Source organism: Salvelinus sp. IW2-2015, linkage group LG32 (assembly GCF_002910315.2).
Source record: "Salvelinus sp. IW2-2015 linkage group LG32, ASM291031v2, whole genome shotgun sequence".
NCBI lineage: Eukaryota > Metazoa > Chordata > Actinopteri > Salmoniformes > Salmonidae > Salvelinus > Salvelinus sp. IW2-2015.
Window position 1 is genome coordinate 22,837,886 of NC_036871.1, and position 21,716 is coordinate 22,859,601.

A 21,716-nucleotide genomic window follows, 5' to 3' on the forward strand; every position below is an offset into this window, starting at 1 on the left:
GAGTACAGCTTGTCAGCTCTGAGCCTCGGCTTAAGGCATACCCATGCAGTCGAGAATGTATTACTAATAGATTGTATAGGTTACCTAATAGGAGGAAAGATTAATCAGCTCCCTTTTTCCCCCATCAAAGCAGTTCATCATATCAATATTTGTAAAAAATGCGGCTCAGTAACCTCACATTCTTGTTAACCTTCTTTTTCGTTCCAACYACCGTGTCTTTGTGAGACGCAGAGTAGGTGAATGGATGATCTCCACATGTGTGGTTACCACCGTGAAGCATGGAGGACGAGGTGTGATGGTGTGGGGGTGCTTTGCTGGTGACATTGTCTGTGATTTATTTAGAATTCAAGGCACACTTAGCCAGCATGGCTACCACAGAATTCTGCAGCGATACGCCATCCATCTGGTTAGCACTTAGTGGGACTATTATTGTTTTTTCAACAGGACAATGACCCAAAACACACCTCCAGGCTGTGTAAGGGCTATTTGACCAAGGAGAGTGATGGAGTACTGCATCAGATGGCCTGGTCTCCACAATCACCTGACCTCAACCCAATTGAGATGGTTTGGGATGAGTTGGACCGCAGAGTGAAGCAAAATCAGCCAACAAGTGCTCAGCATATGTGGGAACTCCTTCAAGACTGTTGGAAAAGCATTCCAGGTGAAGCTGGTTGAGAGAATGCCAAGAGTGTGCAAAGCTGTCATCAAGGCAAAGGGTGGCTACTTTGAAGAATCTAAAATAAAATATATATTTTGATTTGTTTAACACTTTTTTGGTTACTACATGATTCCATATGTGTTATTACATAGTGTTGATGTCTTCACTATTATTCTACAATGTAGATAATAGTAAACATAAAGAAAAACCCGGGAATGAGTAAGTGTGTCCAAACTTTTGACTGGTACTGTATGTTTTATATATATATATCAGTACATTTTCCCTAAATGCTGACACATTTTCTCACAGACATGCATGCATGCACACGTGAATACACCCACACGCATGCACACACATGCCCACGCACATACACACAATGTTAATAATCCATGATGCGGAGGTAAGAAACAAGAGGATTAATAATGATTCATGGGTTATTTTCGGTTTATGAGTTCAGCTGTCTCTTTGCAATGATCTGTAAAATGTCCTGAGAGTGTTGCAGGCGAGATCTAGATCCCTCGTGGGCATCGAAGTGGGAATGGAAGAATTGTAAGACCAGCCATTGTCTGAATGTATGCTTGTGAAGTTAGATCCTTCGGTTTGTGCAGTTAAATGTGCAGTCTAACTTCAATTTGCAGAGGCTGCACACTCAACCTGGACTCAGGCGTAGACGTAACATAGTAAACGTCAATCTGTCTCCCTCCATTTAGTAAGGTACMGTGCATTTGGAAAGTATTCAGAACCCTTCACTTTTCCCACATTGTTATGTTACAGCCTTATTCTAAAATTTATAAAAATAGTTTTTTCCCCTCATCAATCTACACACAATACCCCCTAATGATAAAGCAAAAACAGATTTATACCAATTAAGAAATGGAAATATCACATTTACATAAGTATTCAGACACTTTACTCAGTACTTTGTTGAAGCACATTTAGCAGGAATTACAGCCTCGGGTCTACAAGCTTGGCACATTTGTTTTTAGGGAGTTTCTCCCATTATTCTCTGCAGATCCACTCAAGCTTTGTCAGATTGGATGGGGAGTGTTACTGCACAGCTATTTTCAGGTCTCTCCAGAGATGTTCTATCGGGTTCAAGTCCAGGCTCTGACTGGGCCACTTAAGGACATTCAGAAACTTGTCCCGAAGCCAATCCTGCATTGTCTTGGCTGTGTGCTTAGGGTCGTTGTCCTTTTGGAAGGTGAACCTTCGCCCCAGTCTGAGGTCCTGAGCGCTCTGGAGCAGGTTTTCATCAAGGATCTCTCTGTACTTCGCTCTGTTCATCTTTCAATCGACCCTGACTAGTCTCCCAGTCCCTGCCGCTGAAAAACTTCCCCACAGCATGATGCTGCCACCACCATGCTTCACCGTAGGGATGGTACCAGGTTTCCACCAGACGTGACGCTTGGCATTCAGGCCAAAGAGTTAAATCTTGGTTTCATCAGAGAATCGTGTTTCTCATGGTCTGAGAGTCCTTTAGATGCCTTTTGGAMAACTCCAAGTGGGCTGTCATGTGCCTTTTACCGAGGAGTGGCTTCTTTCTGGCCACTCTACCATAAAGGCCTTATTGGTGGAGTGCTGCAGAAATGGTTGTCCTTCTGGAAGGTTCTTCCATCTCCACAGAGGAACTCTTGGAACTTTGTCAGAGTGACCATCGGGTTCTTAGTCACCTCCCTGACCAAGGCCCTTCTCCCCCGATTGCTCAGTTTGGCCTGGCAGCCAGCTCTAGGAAGAGTCTTGGTGGTTGCAAACTTCTTCCAATTAAGAATGTTGGAGGCCACTTTGGTCTTGGGGACCTTCAATGCTGCAGAAATGTTTTGGTACCCTTCCAAAACATCGACACAATCCTGTCTCGGAGCTCTACAGACAATTCCTTTGACCTCATGGCTTGATTGTTGCTCTGACATGCACCATCAACTGTGGGACCTTATATAGACAGTTGTGTGCCTTTCCAAATTATGTCCAATCTATTGATTTTTCCACAGGTGGACTCCAATCATGTTGTAGAAACATCTCAAGGATGATCAATGGAAACCAGATGCACGTGAGCTCAATTTTGAGTCTCATAGCAAAGGGTCTGAATACTTATGTAAATAAGGTATTTCAGTTTTAAATTTCTTAAACTGTTTTCGCTTTGTCATTATGTGATATTTTATTATTACATTATTATTACATCCATTTTAGAATAAGGCTGTAACGTAGCAAAATGTGGAAAAAGGTATGTATTAATTTGTGGATGTCCATCATACATTTCGTATGATATGTTACGAATTGCAATTCGCACAATATGTAACGAATTTTAAATACTTATCTTCATGAATTCCAATGTGTCGTGGCTAACATTAGCTAGGAGGCTAACGTTAGCTAGGTTAGGGGTTAAGGTTGGGGAAGGGTTAGCTAGCATGTAGCCAGCAGATCCGACCCACTTGCTTACAGCTGCACTAGGGTCGGACAGGCTTCCTGTCTAGATTAAAGGGATACTTCGAGATTTTGGCAAGATCACCTAGTGGATACAGTTTTTAGGTCTCTGCAATTTTAAGGAAGTTGCTAACTAGCATTAGCACAATTGCAAACTACTGTTAGCGCAATGACTAGAAGTCTATGGTAACTGATAGCATTCCTTCATACTGGATGCAGAGATATAGGTCGTGTCTACACTTGCTATCAGAATACGAAGAGCGCATTGAAAAGACGGTCTAGATGCACAAAAGTTGCTTTGTGGTCTGATTGTGTTCAGATCCGACTGACCACTTCAGGAGGTGGTTATGGATGCATTGTGTGCGAATTTCTCCTCAGTCTGGATGCAATCAGGATACCAAAAGCTAATACAGTGGGTGATGTCATCAGCCCTCTTCCCACAAGTCTCCAGAAAATGTGTGTTTTGGAACCGAGAGGTACCTTTTCATTATACCGTTGGAGAAAATATGCTCCTAGCGTGTGAGGAATGTGTTTGCTGGCCTCATAAAGGCTAGTCAGCTAGCGAATATGTTAACCTGTTTGCTATACCTTTAGCGTTGCTTGCTAGTTTGGTGGCTAGCTACAGAGGTTAGCTGGCTAGTTAGCTACTGCATTCAGTTATTGTTGTGTTATCATATTTAGCCTATTACACCGTTTGTAGAGTACTTACTGGCATTTGAATATAGTGCGGGAAAAGGGAACTCGGACACGCTGTGGACACGGTAGACACATTTAAATGTAGGTGTAGATTGGCTATGAAAAGCCAACTGACATTTACACCTGAGGTGCTGACTTGTTGCACCCTCRACAACTACTGTGGTTATTATTATTTGACCATGCTGGTCATTTACGAACATTTGAACATCTTGGCCATGTTCTGTTATAATCTCCACCCGGCACAGCCAGAAGAGGACTGGCCACCCCTCATAGCCTGGTTCCTCTCAAGGTTTCTTCCTAGGTTTTGGCCTTTCTAGGGAGTTTTTCCTAGCCACCGTGCTTCTACASCTGCAATGCTTGCTGTTTGGGGTTTTAGGCTGGGTTTCTGTACAGCACTTTGATATATCAGCTGATGTAAGAAGGGCTATATAAATACATTTGATTTGATTTAGAGGYGTGACGTGTTCAGAATTTCAAGATTAGAATTCTATGATCAGAATACTAAAGCTACATGAACTTTCAAATCTAGACACGGCCATAAAAATGTTATCCATGAGTTCATCTGACTCTGGGGAAGTAGATAAATGGCTTCATTGCTAAAATCACGTAGTATCCCTTTAAGACACAACAAAGCCGGCATGATACATGGCTCAGAAAACGTACCTCAATCCAGGGATAAGAATTCTGTTGTACTCCAAATTGTCACATTATTCCAACTATTACACCAAGAAGATGAAACCTCTGATCTAGCGGACTCACTAAACACACGTTTTTTTGCAAAATATGTCTGAGTGTTGTCTGGTTTGCTTAATATAAATAATTAGAAATTATTTATACTTTTACTTTTGATGCTTAAGTATATTTTTGCAATTACATTTACTTTTAATACTTAAGTATATTTAAAACCAAATACTTTTAGACTTTTACTCAAGTAGTATTTTACTGGGTGACTTACATTTTTACTTGAGTAATTTTCTATTACGGTATCTTTACTTTGACTCAAGTATGACAATTGGGCACTTTTTCCACCACTGGGTACATCATTTACAAAAAATTGCATGTTAGCTAGACAGCAGATCCGACCCTCTTGCTTACAGAGGATGACCAGGGATGTTCTCTTGATAAGTGTGTGAATTGGACCATTTTCCTCTCCTGCTAAGCATTCATTTACATTTTAGTCATTTAGCAGACGCTCTTATCCAGGGCAACTAGGGTTAAATGCCTTACTCAAGGGCACATTAACAGATTTTTCTCCTATTTGGCTCAGGAACTCAAACCAGCGACCTTTCAGTTACTTGCCCACCGCACTTAACCGCTAAACTACCTGCAACCCCATTCGAAATGTAATGAGTACTTTTGGGTATATGGGAAAATGTATGGAGTAAAAAGTACMTTATTTTCTTTAGGAATGTAGTAATGTAAAAGTAGTAAAAAATATAACTAGTAATATACAGATACCCCCCAAAACGACTTAAGTAGTACTTTAAAGTATTTTTACTTAAGTAATTTACACCACTGGATGTACCTGTATTTAAAATAATTAAAAATAATTGTGATAAAAATGTATGCAAATTCCCCTTCGTGCATTCGTCACTACCATTACCAACAATTTATTTAATTTGACTTCATATGAACTTAAACTGTCCTAAAACGTATTTGTTGAATGTTTATTTTGGGAATAAAAGTATACTCTTTTGACGTATTTCAATACCGTAAGCATACTAATAGTTGCTGTGCACTTCTGTTTTTAGCGTAGCTAGTCTTGCCTTCTAGCAGTGCCATGATGAAGTGTGCCCAATAAATAGCTTCATTGTGTCACAACGGGGAATCAAATAGACAGGTTACATTGTATTCCGGGGATCGTTGGTGTTCGAATCGAACATCATTTTCAGATGTTATGTTTATTTTATTTCGTTGGCAGCTGGGCATTCCACCAACTAGTCAGACGGTGTTTCGTGTTGTGCTGGCTGTAAAGAGGACAGTGTGCGTCAGCATTCAAGATGGACACCGCCGAGGAAGGTAGCTAGCAAGCTCGTCAACCCATATTATTAAATTTACGTTACAGTATTAGTTAACTTCCTGTTGTGACACACATTTGATTGGCCCTCAAGGAATCTGTTTTCTGGAAATGTAACAATAACTGTTTCTTTCTGTCGATTCTGCTACCTGCGTGTAGTAGCTAACGTTAACGTCAGCTAGTAAGCTAACTATGTTAAGCTACATCCACTCACTCACCACTAGGTCCGAGATATAGCTAACCAACATTCGTGACTGCTAGTTAACATTAGTCGTGGGCTAACTTCACTGCTACACGTTCTTGTTAAATGTCGATTCAATAGAATAGTGGCGTAGTACTCAATTATACAATCAACATAGCTAGCTAGGGAACTAACTTAATAGCAACATGATAGAATTGAAATGTTTGTTTGCAAACCCTCCCAGTATGTGCCACCCACCCATTACATTAGTACTGTCACTCACTTGATTGGTGTCAGTGACAAGTAAAGCATGTGCATGATTCATTGCTGAATGTAAAGTTAATCAAAAGCCCCAGACTATTTACAAAGGAAAGCCCTTACATAAAGAGTGTTGAGATCACTGAAATATCTGCAAGGTTGTTATCATGCAAGTTGCACATTACGGTTTCTCATAACAAAGCTGGTCTGATTTTCTGCATACAAAATCAGCATCATGCCTTTTTCTTTGTTGATAGAACCCTGTTCTCTGTGATTTTGTTTTGATTCGTGTCCATGTTTTCTGCAGGGGATATATGCCGGGTCTGCCGGTCTGAAGGAACCCCGGACAAGCCACTATATCACCCGTGTGTTTGCACAGGAAGTATAAAATTCATCCACCAAGAATGGTATGTGGTGTTGGCGATATACTCAAACACAGGGCCAGTGGCATTTCTTTAGAGACAGACTGTTTTCTAGTCAGAGCATGATGCATTCAAGATTGAGATCAGAGCCAAGTATTACTAAGGAAAAGTAATACTTAGTCAGAGATGCACTCTGATACTAAACTGTCAACTGCATTTATTTTCAGCAAACTTAACATGTGTAAATATTTGTATGAACATAACAAGATTCAACAACTGAGACATATAAACTGATCAAGTTCCACAGACATGTGACTAACAGAAATGGGATAATGTGTCCCTGAACAAAGGGGGGGGTCAAAATCAAAAGTAATAGTATCTGGTGTGGCCACCAGCTGCATTAAGTACTGCAGTGCATCTCCACATGGACTCCACCAGATTTGACAGTTCTTGCTGTGAGATGTTACCCCACTCTTCCACCAAGGCACCTACAAGTTCCCAGACATTTCTGGGGGGAATGGCCCTAGCCCTCACCCTCACCCTCCAATACAACAGGTCCCAGACGTGCTCAATGGGATTGAGATCCGGGCTCTTCGCTGGCCATGGCAGAACACTGACATTACTGTCTTGCAGGAAATCACGCACAGAACGAGCAGTATGGCTGGTGGCATTGTCATGCTGGAGGGTCATGTCAGGATGAGCCTGCAGGAAGGGTACCACATGAGGGAGGAGGATGTCTTCCCTGTAACGCACAGCATTGAGATTGCCTGTAATGACAACAAGCTCAGTCCGATGATGCTGTGACACACCGCCTCAGACCATGATGGACCCTCCACCTCCAAATCGTTCCCGCTCCAGAGTACAGGCCTCGGTGTAACGCTCATTCCTTCGACGATAAACGCGAATCCGACCATCACCCCTAGTGAGACAAAACCGCGACTCGTCAGTGAAGAGCACTTTCTGCCAGTCCTGTCTGGTCCAGCGACGGGGGGTTTGTGGCCATAGGTGACTTTGTGGCACTGGCCACATCTGCAGTCCTCATGCCTCCTTGCAGCATGCCTAAGGCATGTTCAAACAGATGAGCAGTGACCCTGGGCATCTTTCTTTTGGTGTTTTTCAGAGTCAGTAGAAAGGCCTCTTTAGTGTCCTAAGTTTTCATAACTGTGACCTTAATTGCCTACCATCTGTAAGCTGTTCTTGTCTTAACGACCGTTCCACAGGTGCATGTTCATTAATTGTTTATGGTTCATTGAACAAGCATGGGAAGCAGTGTTTAAACACTTTACAATGAATATCTGTGAAGTTATTTGGATTTYTACAAATTATCTTTGAAAGACAGGGTCCTGAAAAAGGGACGTTTCTTTTTTTGCTGAGTTTATATCTCTCCCCGTGCTAGATGTACTGACCTTAGGCATTGTCAATTTATATTTTGCATTGCTGCACATGTGACACTGCACTTATATAATCCATCTATGTGTTTTCACAGCTTGGTACAATGGCTAAAACACAGCAGAAAAGAATACTGCGAGTTATGCAAACACAGATTTGCTTTTACACCAAGTAAGTCATTCAATTTCTTTCTATATGCCTTCTGTTTTAACATACTATTCAATTCAGCATTTACTTCTCATTAGAGTGAGGCTGTGAGCTTGTCTGAAGACTCACTGAATTATTCTGCTGCTCTATCAATTGTTACATACTTCAGTCTGAATTAGAGAACTACCGATGAAGAATTTTTTTTAGGGCCGATGAAGAATTTTTGGGGGTCAAGAAGGCAGGTGGCCGATATTCAATATCATTAGATTAGAAAATGTTGATGACAAAATGTCCCAGAGAAAGTCATGTATGCATTAATGTATCAATTTTTAAATTAAACAATACATTTGACTTTGTTTTTACCAAATGTATCTACATAACAACATAATGGTAATACTTGTATTTGAATGGTAAATCTCTTGATAAACTGGATAAATTAAGATGTCATGGTCCCACTCACAATACAGGTGAATGCATATGCATTAGGAGTGTGTGCATGTATTGAGCTGGTTTTGGCTGATCAGTGGAGTCTGTCATCTGTAGCACCATAATCTGTTTGCCTTCCATTTGGGACCTATATTAGCCTACTGATCAGCAACATTTGCTCCAGCATGTCAAGCCTGTATGGAAGGACATATAATATAGGCACTGCTGTTAGTTTGAGAATATAAAAGAACATGTTTTCAATGCAAATGGATCCAACGTAACATCATGATTTGTGATCACGGATGCTTATGAAACTAGCATTTTCTTTTCAGTGAAAGGGATTATTATWWTTTTTTTCAGCTGTTAGTACACATTTTTAGACATCTCAGCTGCCAGGGTGAAATTCGGAACAACTCAATTGGCTAGTTCAGCTATCTTAACAAGAAATGGGCGGGTTGTAACTTGATCCTACTGCTACGATTTGATAGAGCGAGGGTGTAGCTCCGCTCCCTTTCAAATCTCCTCATCTCTCTCCATTGCTCATATCACTTGGTGTTTTCTGCTACTATGAGAACTAACTCAATGGCTAGGTGCACATTTATGGCTTGGTAGCAAATGTCATATCAAACAAGGAAAGCGAGGGTAGGAAACAATCTGAAACGTCAAGGCACGTTCTATTTGACTCAAATTGGCCGATAGTTTCAAAAGGTCCATAAACATTTAGATTCTTAAGTAGCTAACCCTATTGCCAACCTTTTTATTTAGGTATTTTAAAACACTTCATTCTATCACTTTTATGACAATCATCTAATCCGACTGTCAATTTATGGATACGATTGCGGCTGGTCAGATCAGGACACCAGTATATAGCTAATGTTAGCTAGCTATGTTGGCTATTAGCGCCTATCTGATATCTTAGCACCATGTTTATCTAGCTAACACCACAGATAAAAGGGTTAGTTATCGTAATCTTTGCTAACACGTCGCTAGCTAGCTTGCTTATTGCATGCATGTCCAGGCACGTTGACACAATCCCTTATTATTAGTAAATTAACTAAACTAATATTTGCAACAGCAGTTCGATTTTGGTCAATTTATCAATACTGCACCTTTCTGTTGGAGAATGAGCTAGCTTGCTGCTGATTTTTTTTCAGCTAGACATTCTTCAGCATTGTGCGGTGCTCATGGCTCAGGCGGTGTGGTTGCTAGCATAGCAGCAGTTTATATCGGCCCGATATATTGGCTCGGATGATTATCGGTCGTTCTCTAGTCTGAATCTGCTATCGTTGAAGTCGTTTGTGGTGATGAGGGGCGTTGTACAAAACAAAGTAGTCAGCAATTGGATAGTCTAACCAATCAGAGTATCAAAGACAATAAAGAATTTTCAAAACTTTACCCATGTGTGTTCTGGCTTTGGGAGGGAGTCAAATCCAGACTCATTGTGGAGAAGAAACAAATGTCTGCAGGCGTGTCGTTTTGGCAGAAACAATGAGTCTGGGTAGCCAGGCAAGCTGTGAGCTGCCCTGGGTTGTTGTCATACAGTAAAGGTCTAGGGGACAGACACGCAGCCCTGTTTAAACTAATCAATTTCTCTGGAAGTGTGGCTCAAGCTAATGTGCATGCAGCAGCCTGCTCTGTTTCTCTTACTGGAGTCTGTCTGCCATCTTCATTCACATAGTGAGTGATTTAGCAAGAGATTAGCATACTTCTTGTGTTTTGAGATTATTAATATCTTGTTTTTGAAATACTTTTTTCTTGTGGTTTTCTCAGATGATTAGATTGTTTATCCTTGTCCTTTAGACAGTCTGTCATGATACCAATAGAAAATTGTCAGTTTTCTGACATGGCAACTGCTGACAAATCTCAGGATAACCTCTAGTCTGATCCAATGCAAGCTTTTGTTAGTTCTGAATGGACCCAATTAGGACCAGTAAAGGAGTGTTGGCATTTGAGTACGTGAAAATTAAGTAGCCTATTTGATCCTTTATTTCCTCTGTTCTTTTCCAGTCTATTCTCCAGACATGCCTTCCCGGCTGCCTGTCCAGGACATATTTGCGGGGTTGCTGACGAGTGTAGGCACAGCTATTAGATACTGGTTTCACTACACACTAGTGGCTTTTGCTTGGCTGGGAGTGGTTCCTCTCACAGCATGTAAGTACAAACGACCTAAAACAGACTGGTGGTACATGTTGTTCAGCAAGTTATCCATTGTTAGCCCTTTGTAACTGTGTGTTGACCGACTGTCTTATTCCCGCAGGTCGCATCTACAAGTGTCTGTTTACCGGTTCTGTGAGCTCACTCCTCACCCTGCCATTAGATATGCTTTCTACGTATGTTTTTTATTCTTCTCCCAGACCTATACAAAACATTACTCTGTAAAAACATGAACAAATGTTGTTTTGTCATTTAGCAGATAACATTCGGACTCATCGTGAGACAATTGTCATGTCCCTTCATCCACAGAGAGAACTTGCTGGCGGACTGCTTGCAGGGTTGTTTCGTGGTGACGTGTACACTCTGCGCCTTCATCAGTCTGGTGTGGCTGCGGGAGCAGATTGTTCACGGTGGCGCCCCCCAGTGGCTGGAGCAGAATCAGCAGCAGCAGGCTCAACATGCACCAGCTCCACAACCTAATGAGGTAGTCAAATCTCACTGTCAAGTCACTCTTTAACATAATGATTTAATAATGGTAGCATTCTTTTAGTGCAACTTCATAAGTTGAGTGTTTTGAGCACTCAATACACTCTTTCTTAACCACCTATTCTAATGTTTTGGAGCTACCTGCCCCCACCTTCATGTCCCATGTTTTTTCCCTATCAGCAGGCCCCTGGTCCTGGGCAGGGGGCAGCTGAAAACCAGCCTGCTCCTGCTGCAGCTGAGCCCCCGGCGGACAATGGTCCAGCGGCTGAGGTCCCCGACATCCAGATGGACCCGGCAGAGGACATGGAGTTGGAGGACGAGGCTGGGGCTGAGGATGTAGCGGATGCCAACAATGGAGCACAAGGTACAAACCTCAGAATGGAAAGGGTCTAGCATGGTCACAGTTATGTTGTGCTTTTGCCAACACCATTGCTCATTGTCAGTGACCAGGAGTTGGTTTAATAGCACAAACAGACTGGCACTCAGGCTATAAAGGTCCAAGATGCTAAGCTAATACAGTCTTATTCAAAGGCTTATTAAGGATGTTGCATTTGCATTTAACAGTATTGAACATCATATTCTCTATATTTGATCATTTTTCATAGACTTTAATCTGTTGGTGATATCTGTTTGTTTGTCAAAGTATGTTCCACAGTTGGTGTCAGTGAGTGAGGTGATGCTTTTCTCTTTGTAGATGACATGAATTGGAATGCCCTGGAATGGGACCGGGCAGCAGAGGAGCTAACATGGGAGAGGGTGAGTCTGGCTTAGAATTCCCTCAGGCCTATTTGTGTTATACCCATTGGTCATTGTCTCTTTGAAAATTAGAGTGAATTATTTTATTTTTTTAATCACAGATGCTTGGTCTTGATGGCTCCTTGGTTTTCCTGGTAAGTAGCTCATTCTTGGAGGAGAAAAAATAGCATTTGATGTTTTCCCATGTTTGATGAAATAGCACACCCTTTTGAGAAAGTCTTCAGTTTGTGTTCTTTCTTTTTTAGGAGCATGTCTTCTGGGTGGTCTCACTAAACACACTCTTCATTCTGGTGTTCGGTATGTATCATTAAACTAATGTTAAGAGAATGTGCAATTGATGAATAAACAATATAAAGAGATATTTGAACACCTGACTTGTATTGTTAATTTTTTTCAGCKTTCTGCCCGTATCATATTGGTCATTTCACAGTTGTGGGACTTGGCTTTGAGGAAAATGTAAGTATCACCTTAAATTAAATGTTTAGATTTTCTCTCACACGTGTAACCATATAGATTTTATTTCAAATCTATATGAATTGATTTTGTGAAGTTTGTTTTGGAATCTGAATGACTCGTTCCATTGAACGCAGAACGAAGAAAATAMGATTATTTTGATTGTGTAATTTCCTGTTGCAGGTGCGAGCTTCCCATTTCGAAGGCCTCATCACCACCATCGTGGGCTACATCCTCCTGGCCATGCTATTAATACTGTGCCATGTATCCTCTGGTGTCTCTCACACAAGTGTTATAGCCTAGTTTCAGTCTGTAATAGACATGATGTACTACCTGTGTTGTACTGTATGTATTCGTGTGTCTTCCTTAACAAAAATCCCAGGGATTGGCAGCGCTGGTGAGATTTCAAAGATCCAGACACCTTTTAGGAGTGTGCTACATTGTTGTCAAGGTATCTAAAATTATGATAATGATTTCTCCCATGATTGGGAATGCAAAGCTGGACTGGTATATGGCTAGTTTGTGTCTTATGGACTCAGAAGTATATACATATAGAATATTGTGTTTATCTTCCGTATGTTCTGAACTGTTACATAGCAATTGGGATTACATTCCAATCTGCCTTCTATTGCCATAAAATAAATACCAGTTATTATAACTATTGATATTATAATTAACCAGGTATCCCTGCTGGTAGTCGTGGAGATCGGTGTATTCCCTCTCATCTGTGGCTGGTGGCTCGACATCTGCTCACTGGTAAGCCAACCATGTTCTTCTGCTTCAATGATTCCTACTTTCGAAATAATAATTGATAAATCACTTAGAAACCAAGTTGTTTTCTGTGTTGCAGGAGATGTTTGATGCCTCTCTGAAGGACAGAGAGCTGAGTTTTGACTCTGCTCCCGGCACCACCATGTTCCTCCACTGGCTTGTAGGGATGGTCTACGTCTTCTACTTTGCCTCGTTCATCCTCTTACTGCGAGAGGTGAGATGGTTTTCTCTCATATCTTCATAGCTGTCATTTGCCATGATATTTCTGCTGTAGAATTATTCTATATATATCTCCCCATGGCTGATCTGTTTCAAATTTTTGATCTAGGTGCTGAGACCCGGTGTTTTATGGTTTCTCAGAAACCTAAACGATCCTGATTTTAATCCTGTTCAAGAAATGATTCACCTGCCAATATACAGACATCTCAGAAGATTCATTTTATCGGTGGTAAGTCGCAACTAATTTTTTTCTTGTCTAATGTTAAATGCCATATCTGTGGGTGTCTGGAGAGGACATGTACAGAACCAGTAACACTGGGTTTCTCCTGTCTTTCTCCACAGGTGGTGTTTGGCTCCATAGTTTTGCTAATGTTGTGGCTTCCCATAAGGACGATCAAACTCATCCTCCCAGCCTTCCTCCCATACAATGTTATGCTGTACAGGTACATCTAGGGGCCTAGAATGACTTGACTTAAGCCCCTGGCTCATAGTAATGTAATAAAGCTGTTACGGCCCAAGACTCCCGTTTTGCATTTACTGGAGGACAAACCATGGGCCGCATTAATGCATGCCTCTTTAATAATAAAAACAAAACATCTTCAGTAACTAACAAATACCCCTCTAATGTACTGTTGTGAGTGATGGTAATGTTTCTGTTGACTGGATGATGTGTTGACGGTCTCCATCTCCCAGTGATGCTCCAGTCAGTGAGCTGTCTCTGGAGCTGCTGCTGCTGCAGGTGGTTCTGCCTGCGCTGCTGGAACAGGGTCACACACGCCAGTGGCTCAAAGGCCTGGTCAGAGCCTGGACCGTCACCGCCGGATACCTGCTGTGAGTGTCACACACAAACAACAACATACCAACACACTGTAGACTCTGTGTGCGGTTTATCATTTACATTGGAAATCATTATTCTACTGTGATATTGTTAATGCAGGCTCATCGTTCTCACATAAAACCAAGGTAAAAACCCAGAGTTGAGGTATTGTAGACTGACACACATCCTTGGTCTCATCTCAGAAAACCCCATGTTAACCGTGCTGTCTGTGCCACAGAGACCTCCACTCGTACCTGTTGGGTGACCAGGAGGAGAATGACGATGATGCAGACCAGCAGGCCAATAACAACCAGCAGAGGAGGAATAACAACGCCATCCCTGAGGGGCTGCACGCTGCCCACCAGGCTATCCTCCAGCAGGGAGGCCCTGTGGGTGTCCAGCCCTACCACCGGCCCATGAAGTTCACCTTTAGGGTGAGACATGACTATCACTCTCACCTGTTTATCATACAGTGCATTTGGAAAGTATTCAGACCCCTTTTTGTTACATTACAACAAAGCGAAAACAGGTTTTTAGAAATGTTTGCAAATTTATAAAAAATAAACATACTAGCTAACATAAGTATCAGACACCTTTGCTATGAGACTCAAAATTGAGCTCAGGGGCATCCTGTTTCCATTGATCATCCTTGAGATGTTTCTACAACTTGGAGTCCACCGTGGTAAATTCAATTGATTGGACATTATTTGGAAAGGCACAACCTGTCTATAAGGTCCCACAGTTGACAGTGCATGTCAGAGTACAAACCAAGCCATGAGGTCGAAGGGATTGTCCATAGAGCTCCAAGACAGGATTGTGTCGGCACAGATCTGGGGAGGGTACCAAAACATTTTTGCAGCGTTGAACGTCCCCAAGAACACAGTGGCCATCATTCTTATATGGAAGAAGTTTTGTAACCACCAAGTCTCTTTTGCCGCCCAGCCAAACTGAGCAATCTGGTAGAACCGATGGTCACTTTGACAGACTACAGAGATCCTCTGTGGAGATGGGAGAACCTTCCAGAAGACAACCATCTCTGCAGCACTCCACCAATCAGGCCTTTATGGTAGAGTGGCCAGACAGAAGCCACTCCTCAGTAAAAGGCACAAGACAGCCCGCTTGGAGTTTGCTAAAAGGCACCTAAAGGACTCTCAGACCATGAGAAAAATTATTTGGTCTGAGGAAACCATAAATGGCCTAAATGCCAAGCGTCACATCTGGAGGAAACCTGGCACTATCCCTACTGGGTAGGCAGCATCATGCTGTGGGGATGTTTTTCAGCGGTAGGGACTGGGAGACTAGTCAGACGAGAGAAAGATACAAAAATATCCTTGTGAAAACCTGCTCCAGAGCACTCAGGACCTCAGACTGGGGGCAAAGGTTCACCTTCCAATAGGACAACGACCCTAAGCACACAGCCAAGACAACGCAGGAGTGGCTTCGGGACAAGTCTCTGAATATCCTTGATGGGCCCAGCCAGAGCCCGGACTTGAGCTCGATCGAACATCTCTGGAGACACTTGACAATAGCTGTGCAGCAACGCTCCCCACCCAAGCTTACAGAGCTTGAGAGGATCTGCAGAGAAGAATGGGAGAAACTCTCCAAATACAGGTGTGCCAAGCTTGTAGCGTCATACYCAAGAAAACTCGAGRCTGTGATTGCTGGCAAAGGCTCTTCAACAAAGTACTGAGTGAAGGATCTGAGTACTTATATAATTTTTTTTTCTTTGTCATGATAGGGTATTGTGTGTAGATTGACAAGGGGGGGGGGGATCCATTTTAGAATAAGACTAACGTAACTGTGGAAAAAGTCAAGTGGTCTGATGACGATCACTCTCCTGTTTATAATACAATGATAATATAATGACTATCATCCTGCAGCAGTAGACTCTTCACTTGTTTCCTCTAAGCCATCTTTATCATGCTCTGAGAAAGAAGACAATGTAGTGTATTCTTGTTTTTCTAGATTGTGCTCCTGATCRTGTTCATGTGTGTGACACTGCTAGTGGCCAGTCTGGCGTGCCTTACGTTGCCAGGTGAGTTTTCTGTATAGTCCACACAACCCACTCAGTCACTCACTGAATTACACTATCCACTCCACTGTCTTCCTCTTTCACCTACTGTCACCCTCTCTCCCTGTCTCAACCCCTCCGCCCCCTGCTACAGTATTCACCGGCCGGTACCTGATGTCCTTCTGGACGGGCAGTGCTAAGATCCACGAGCTGTACACGGCAGCGTGCGGCCTATACGTGTGCTGGCTGTCCATCAGGGTCATCACCGTGCTGCTGTCCTGGATGCCCCAGGGCAGGAGGGCCATTCTACTCAAGGTCCAGGAGTGGACCCTCATGGTAATGCTCTGCAACACGGTAATGACAAGCAACACCCACCACCCACCGCCCACATCTGTCATGAGTGAATTGGTCTTCATAACTATTTTTGTTTTTCCCCACGTACTGAATTAGAAGGAGAATTATGTGATTTTTATACAACAAAATCTAGTGTGTGAAGATGGTTTAAAACAGATATATTGACATGTAAAGACCCATAGAGAGATTTAAGTACTGTATGTTCATATTGTTTATGCTGTTTCTATTACACTGTGCTTTATGTTAGTTTGCAAGGGCTCACCTCCTTTGTGACTGCATGGCTCTGGGTGATGAATGTCCTCTACATAGGCTGAACCAGAATACAAATTCAAGATGGCTCAGTAAAATGACACCCACTGTAGGTGTGTAGGAGAGGCCTGTGTTTCTAGCCCTATGTGTTGCCTTGTACTGCACTGTAGATCCTGAAGACAGTGGTCGTAGCTGTGTTGCTGGCTGGCGCCATCCCTCTCCTGCTGGGCTTGCTGTTTGAGATGGTCATAGTAGCCCCTCTCAGGGTGCCTCTGGACCAGACACCACTCTTCTACCCCTGGCAGGTACTGTAAGGACCACTCATCTAACACCAGTGTCCATATACCGTTATGGGATTGCAGTACATTAGATGAAAATGGGCTTCTTAAGATTTTAAACTGCACCTAAAACATGTATGATGCTGTCGTTAGATTGCCTCAATTGGATAACAGAACAAGAGGCAACTRCAGCCAACACTACTGTTTTGTGCTTTGTTTCAGGACTGGGCTCTCGGAGTGCTCCATGCCAAAATCATTGCCGCCATTACTCTGATGGGTCCTCAGTGGTGGCTGAAAACAGTGATCGAGCAGGTCGGTCCCACAAGATTGCATTTTATTATGATTATTATTATTACCTTAATTACTCTGAAGATGCCATTCATGATATAGCTCAGATTCATGTTGAATACGTGTTGGCATCATTTTGACTTCCTTGTGTTTCCTCTTGTAGGTGTACGCTAACGGAATTCGCAACATTGATCTCCATTTCATCATCCGTAAGCTGGCTGCTCCGGTTATCTGTGTGCTACTGGTGTCTCTCTGTGTGCCCTATGTCATCTCTGCTGGCATCGTCCCCATCGTAGCTCAGTATTCCCCAGGTACGGCAAATATCAGTTAATGAAAGTGGAATTCTGGATTTCAGGTGTGTGTGTGTGTGTGTGTGAGCGAGAGAGCGCTGTTATAAGTGAGCAAATTAAAGGGATGATCCTCTGATTGCTCTCTCTGCAGGAGTTACCATGGAGATGCAGAATTTGGTGCAGAGGAGAATCTACCCGTTCCTGCTCATGGTCGTCATGCTACTGGGAATCCTCTCCTTCCAAATCCGTCAATTTAAGCGCCTTTACGAACACATTAAGAATGACAAGTGAGCACCTTGACATTAAGCTCAGCACAACCACACTTATGACTTATACTTATTGCCAATGCTGACCTGACAAATGTCTTCCGGATGTCTGACTGTCATCACAAAGTCTCCGTTATTACAATGGACCACCATAGTTGCCAGTACAAATCATAAAATAACGTCTCCAAGCCTCTGAGGACATACTTGTTGGCATTTTTACACTTTTGTAGCCAGTATCCTTTCATGGCATGGTATTTCTCTCTGAAACTGTCTTTTTCTTCTTTCCCAGGTACCTGGTTGGACAGAGACTGGTGAATTATGAACGCAAGGCGGCAGGCAGAAGCAGTACAGCCGCACACAGCAGCTCTTCCCAGGAGTAGGAGCTGTTAACACCTGATCTGAGAACAGCCTCTAGCTGTGTAGCCTCTCCTCCACTGCCTCCCTTTTGATGTCTCTTCACATTCATGACTCAAGCGCTCGCCTCTCACCATGCCTTATTGCAAGCACAGCTGGAGAAAGGAGTGCGTTTTACTAAAAAGATTAAAAGGCTAAATTACCTTGAAAACCAACCAACATGGATTCAAAAAAGAATGTTTCATCTTTGTACATCTTGAAAAAAGTATATGTATTTTGTTAATTAAATCTAGATGTCACGTTAATCTGTTCCTGTTGTTAGGTCTAGATGCGTTCCTGTTGTTAGGCCTGGATGGACTACTACAGTATTTGACCAGGAGGAGGCAGAGTCGTGAGAGAGGCTTCTGTACAGCTCTATGGGGTAATCCCATTGGAACACATGACGGAGGCTCCGCTTTAGAGGAGTGATGAGCGTGAGACAAGGCAGAAGAACTTTGGGATCAGTTTTTGTCGTTTTTATTTATTAGTTTTGATTTTCCTTTTAAGGGGTTTAGTATTACAGTGTGTGGGTGAGAGGTTATCTGCAAGAAAGACAAGTTCCTATTGGAATGGGTGATTTACTCTTTCTGCAGCAGGGTTCAAAGCCAGGTAATACCGATTCATGCAGTTCGGTTCACTGACTGACTGGCCACAGAGGAGCTGATGAGTCTTTCAGGCTTCCCTGAATAGCTTTATACTGGCTTGATGGTCTCCTGTCTCAGGCTGGAGTTRTTAATGAAATCCCAGCTAGCCAGCATCATGTAGCTCCAATATTTGGTTTCATTTGAGAGAACCCTAAAAGGCAGTCTGCTTTTTAGTTACAAGATTGTAACTGTGCTCATGACACCTGTGTAATTTCTGCTCTACATTTCTTGCTACACCTGTTGTACAGAGTAACATAGGTTGTTACATATGCATGAATATCAGTCTGTTGCACTTAAGCTTTAACATAGTGGCAGTCATTCATAACCATTTTAGTGAAATCAAGTCAGTATTTCAATGTGGTGGTGATGACACTACAATACAATTAAATATGATTTGCTTGACAGGAGTTTTGGATCAGGTTTGACACTTTTTTTTGGTCTGTTAATGGGATTGGTACAATGTTTGTAAATAAAGCATTTCTATGCTTATGGATTGTTTACCATGGAAACAAAACCTATTTTCTTCATTTCAATGTGTATAATTTGCTGTGTCAGTTGCAGGTTTAAGACTGGATTTCTGACTGTTTTAGAGGGTATTAAATGCAGAGATTCTATGTGACCATATAGTATCTTAACTTTACAAAACTGGGTACTGTCGTTAGCCTGCTATCCGGACCAATTTTTTTTAGCAAATTCACTATTTTTATATGTGCGTATAGTGTTTAATTGTGTAGGTCTTTTGTCTGCTTCGTGTTGTTATTCTGAGTGGTTAAGTGTGTATTGGTCATCTTAATAAATGGCTGCTTTCTTTCCTCACAGAATGTCACCTTGAACTGTTTGTCATATTCAGAAGTTTCAGTCAAATTGGACTCTGAAGAGATCAAATCAGAGGTCCAAGCTAAAGCCAGTAGGCACATGACAGTCCGGGAATTGAATAGAAAAACGCAATGGATGTGAATAGCATGAAATACATCCTCTTGTGTTGTATCATGAAAATAAGCCTTGCTCAATCACCTCTCCCTATAGCATGTGTGGTTGATGGGGAGACATTGGTTATATAACATCCCTACAGTACATGTGAGAATACACATTTTTATTTTATTAAAAAGAACATGGTATGTTACTTGTGATTGGGTGTATGTGTAACTCCTTCACATTTGAGATAATGATCTGCCCTGGTCAATCACTCAGAATTTTGGCAATGTGGAAATTTGACCCTCAATGAGGAGCTACTTTTCCCTTAATGATGGCAGCAGCAGGTTCAGAACAGACCGTGATACTGTCATCTCATAGCCAATAACATAATCACACCTGATAGCAGCTGTATATCTACATTAATGCTGAATAATGCCAAGTCAATGGCACTCAAAACAACCGTTTTTCCTATAGAGATATCCTGGTTGGCTAGTTTGTAAACCCTTAACCCTGATTGTCAAACTGTAAATAACTTGCAGGTCAAAATGTCTTGTCTCATCCCTCGAAAACATGCCTAGTCATTTTAACCAATTGATTACCATCCCATATCTGCCAAGAAATGTACGGCATGTTATTGTAGGCTGTGAAAACTAATGGTATGACATTTCCATCAACAGGTGTATAGAGCTCAAGTATGGAAATACAGTGAGCTCCAAAAGTATTGGGACAGTGACACATTTTTTGTTGTTTTGGGTTTGTACTCCTGCACTTCAGATTTGAATTGACTATGAGGTTAAAGTGCAGACTGGCACTTTAATTTGAGGCTATTTTCATCCATATCGGGTGAACCATTTAGAAATAAGAGCAATTTTATGGAATCAAAAGTCTTGGGACAAATTGACTTATATGTGTATTAAAATAGTCAAACGTTAAGTATTTGATCCCATATTCATAGCATACAATGACTACATCAAGCTTGTGAAAAATGATGAGTAAGAAAGTTACAGAGGCATAAATATCATACCCCCCCAAAAAAGCTAACCTCCACTGTTATTGTAATGGTGAGAGGTTAGCATGTCTTGGGGGTATGATACTTGTGCGTCTGTAACTTTCTCACTCATCATTATTCACGATTCATTCAGGACTATCCATAATCATGGAAGCATCCACATTAATGTAGAAGAGTTTAGACATATATTATATTCTTATTTACAATAAAATGCACCCCAAAATGGCACAATACATTATTTACCATTCATTTCTATTGGGCACAAAATAATCGGAAGCACAACTAAACCAATCGGCAAAAGCATCCAAAGAGTTTGTAGTCACAAACTTGACATAATCATTGCGTGCTAGGAATATTGAACCAAATACTAAACTTTTGACTACTTTATTACACATATACAGTAACAATTAAGGGACTATGTACTAAAAGTGCTGTATTTTCTAAAAGGTTCCCAGAAATGGATGAAAATACACTCAAATTAAAGCTGAACGTCTGCACTTTATTCTCATAGTCGTTGTATAGTTTAAAATCCAAAATGCTGGAGTATAGAGCCAAAACCACAAAAAATGTGTCACTGTTCCAATACTTTTGGAGCTCATTGTATGTTGAGATTGGAAATACTGTTGGCTGCATATCTAATGTCGATTGACCTGTGTTGCTGAATTCTTATTCTAACACCCTTTTCACGCTATAGTTCCGAACCAAACTTTAGTTTCAGAATATTGTCCCTTCCAACACAGTTCTAAGCCAGCACGGCTCAGCCCTATCTGGCACAATAAGATACAGTGCCTTCAGAAAGCATTCATACCCC

At 41.8% G+C, this 21,716-nt stretch overlaps 1 protein-coding gene across 2 annotated transcripts; it reads left to right on the forward strand.

The window, feature by feature from the left end:
- Positions 1 to 5,519: 5,519 nt before the first annotated feature.
- On the forward strand, positions 5,520 to 18,535 carry LOC111956567 (E3 ubiquitin-protein ligase MARCHF6). 2 transcript variants are annotated; one of them, XM_023977048.2, is made up of 26 exons: positions 5,520 to 5,791; positions 6,536 to 6,635; positions 8,077 to 8,150; positions 10,560 to 10,703; positions 10,810 to 10,882; positions 11,016 to 11,190; positions 11,373 to 11,556; positions 11,887 to 11,948; positions 12,050 to 12,082; positions 12,194 to 12,245; positions 12,346 to 12,404; positions 12,585 to 12,665; positions 12,784 to 12,852; positions 13,083 to 13,157; positions 13,252 to 13,386; positions 13,501 to 13,620; positions 13,734 to 13,834; positions 14,085 to 14,222; positions 14,447 to 14,642; positions 16,174 to 16,243; positions 16,374 to 16,573; positions 16,993 to 17,127; positions 17,323 to 17,412; positions 17,552 to 17,699; positions 17,830 to 17,965; positions 18,234 to 18,535. In XM_023977048.2, exons 1-26 carry the CDS (start codon positions 5,773 to 5,775, stop codon positions 18,322 to 18,324), a joined length of 2,760 nt encoding a protein of 919 aa, XP_023832816.1. In that variant the 5' UTR covers positions 5,520 to 5,772; the 3' UTR covers positions 18,325 to 18,535. The 2 variants fall into 2 exon arrangements, with proteins under 2 accessions (XP_023832816.1, XP_023832817.1); XM_023977049.2 differs by having other exon boundaries at positions 16,374 to 16,555.
- The last annotated feature ends 3,181 nt before the right edge of the window (positions 18,536 to 21,716 follow it).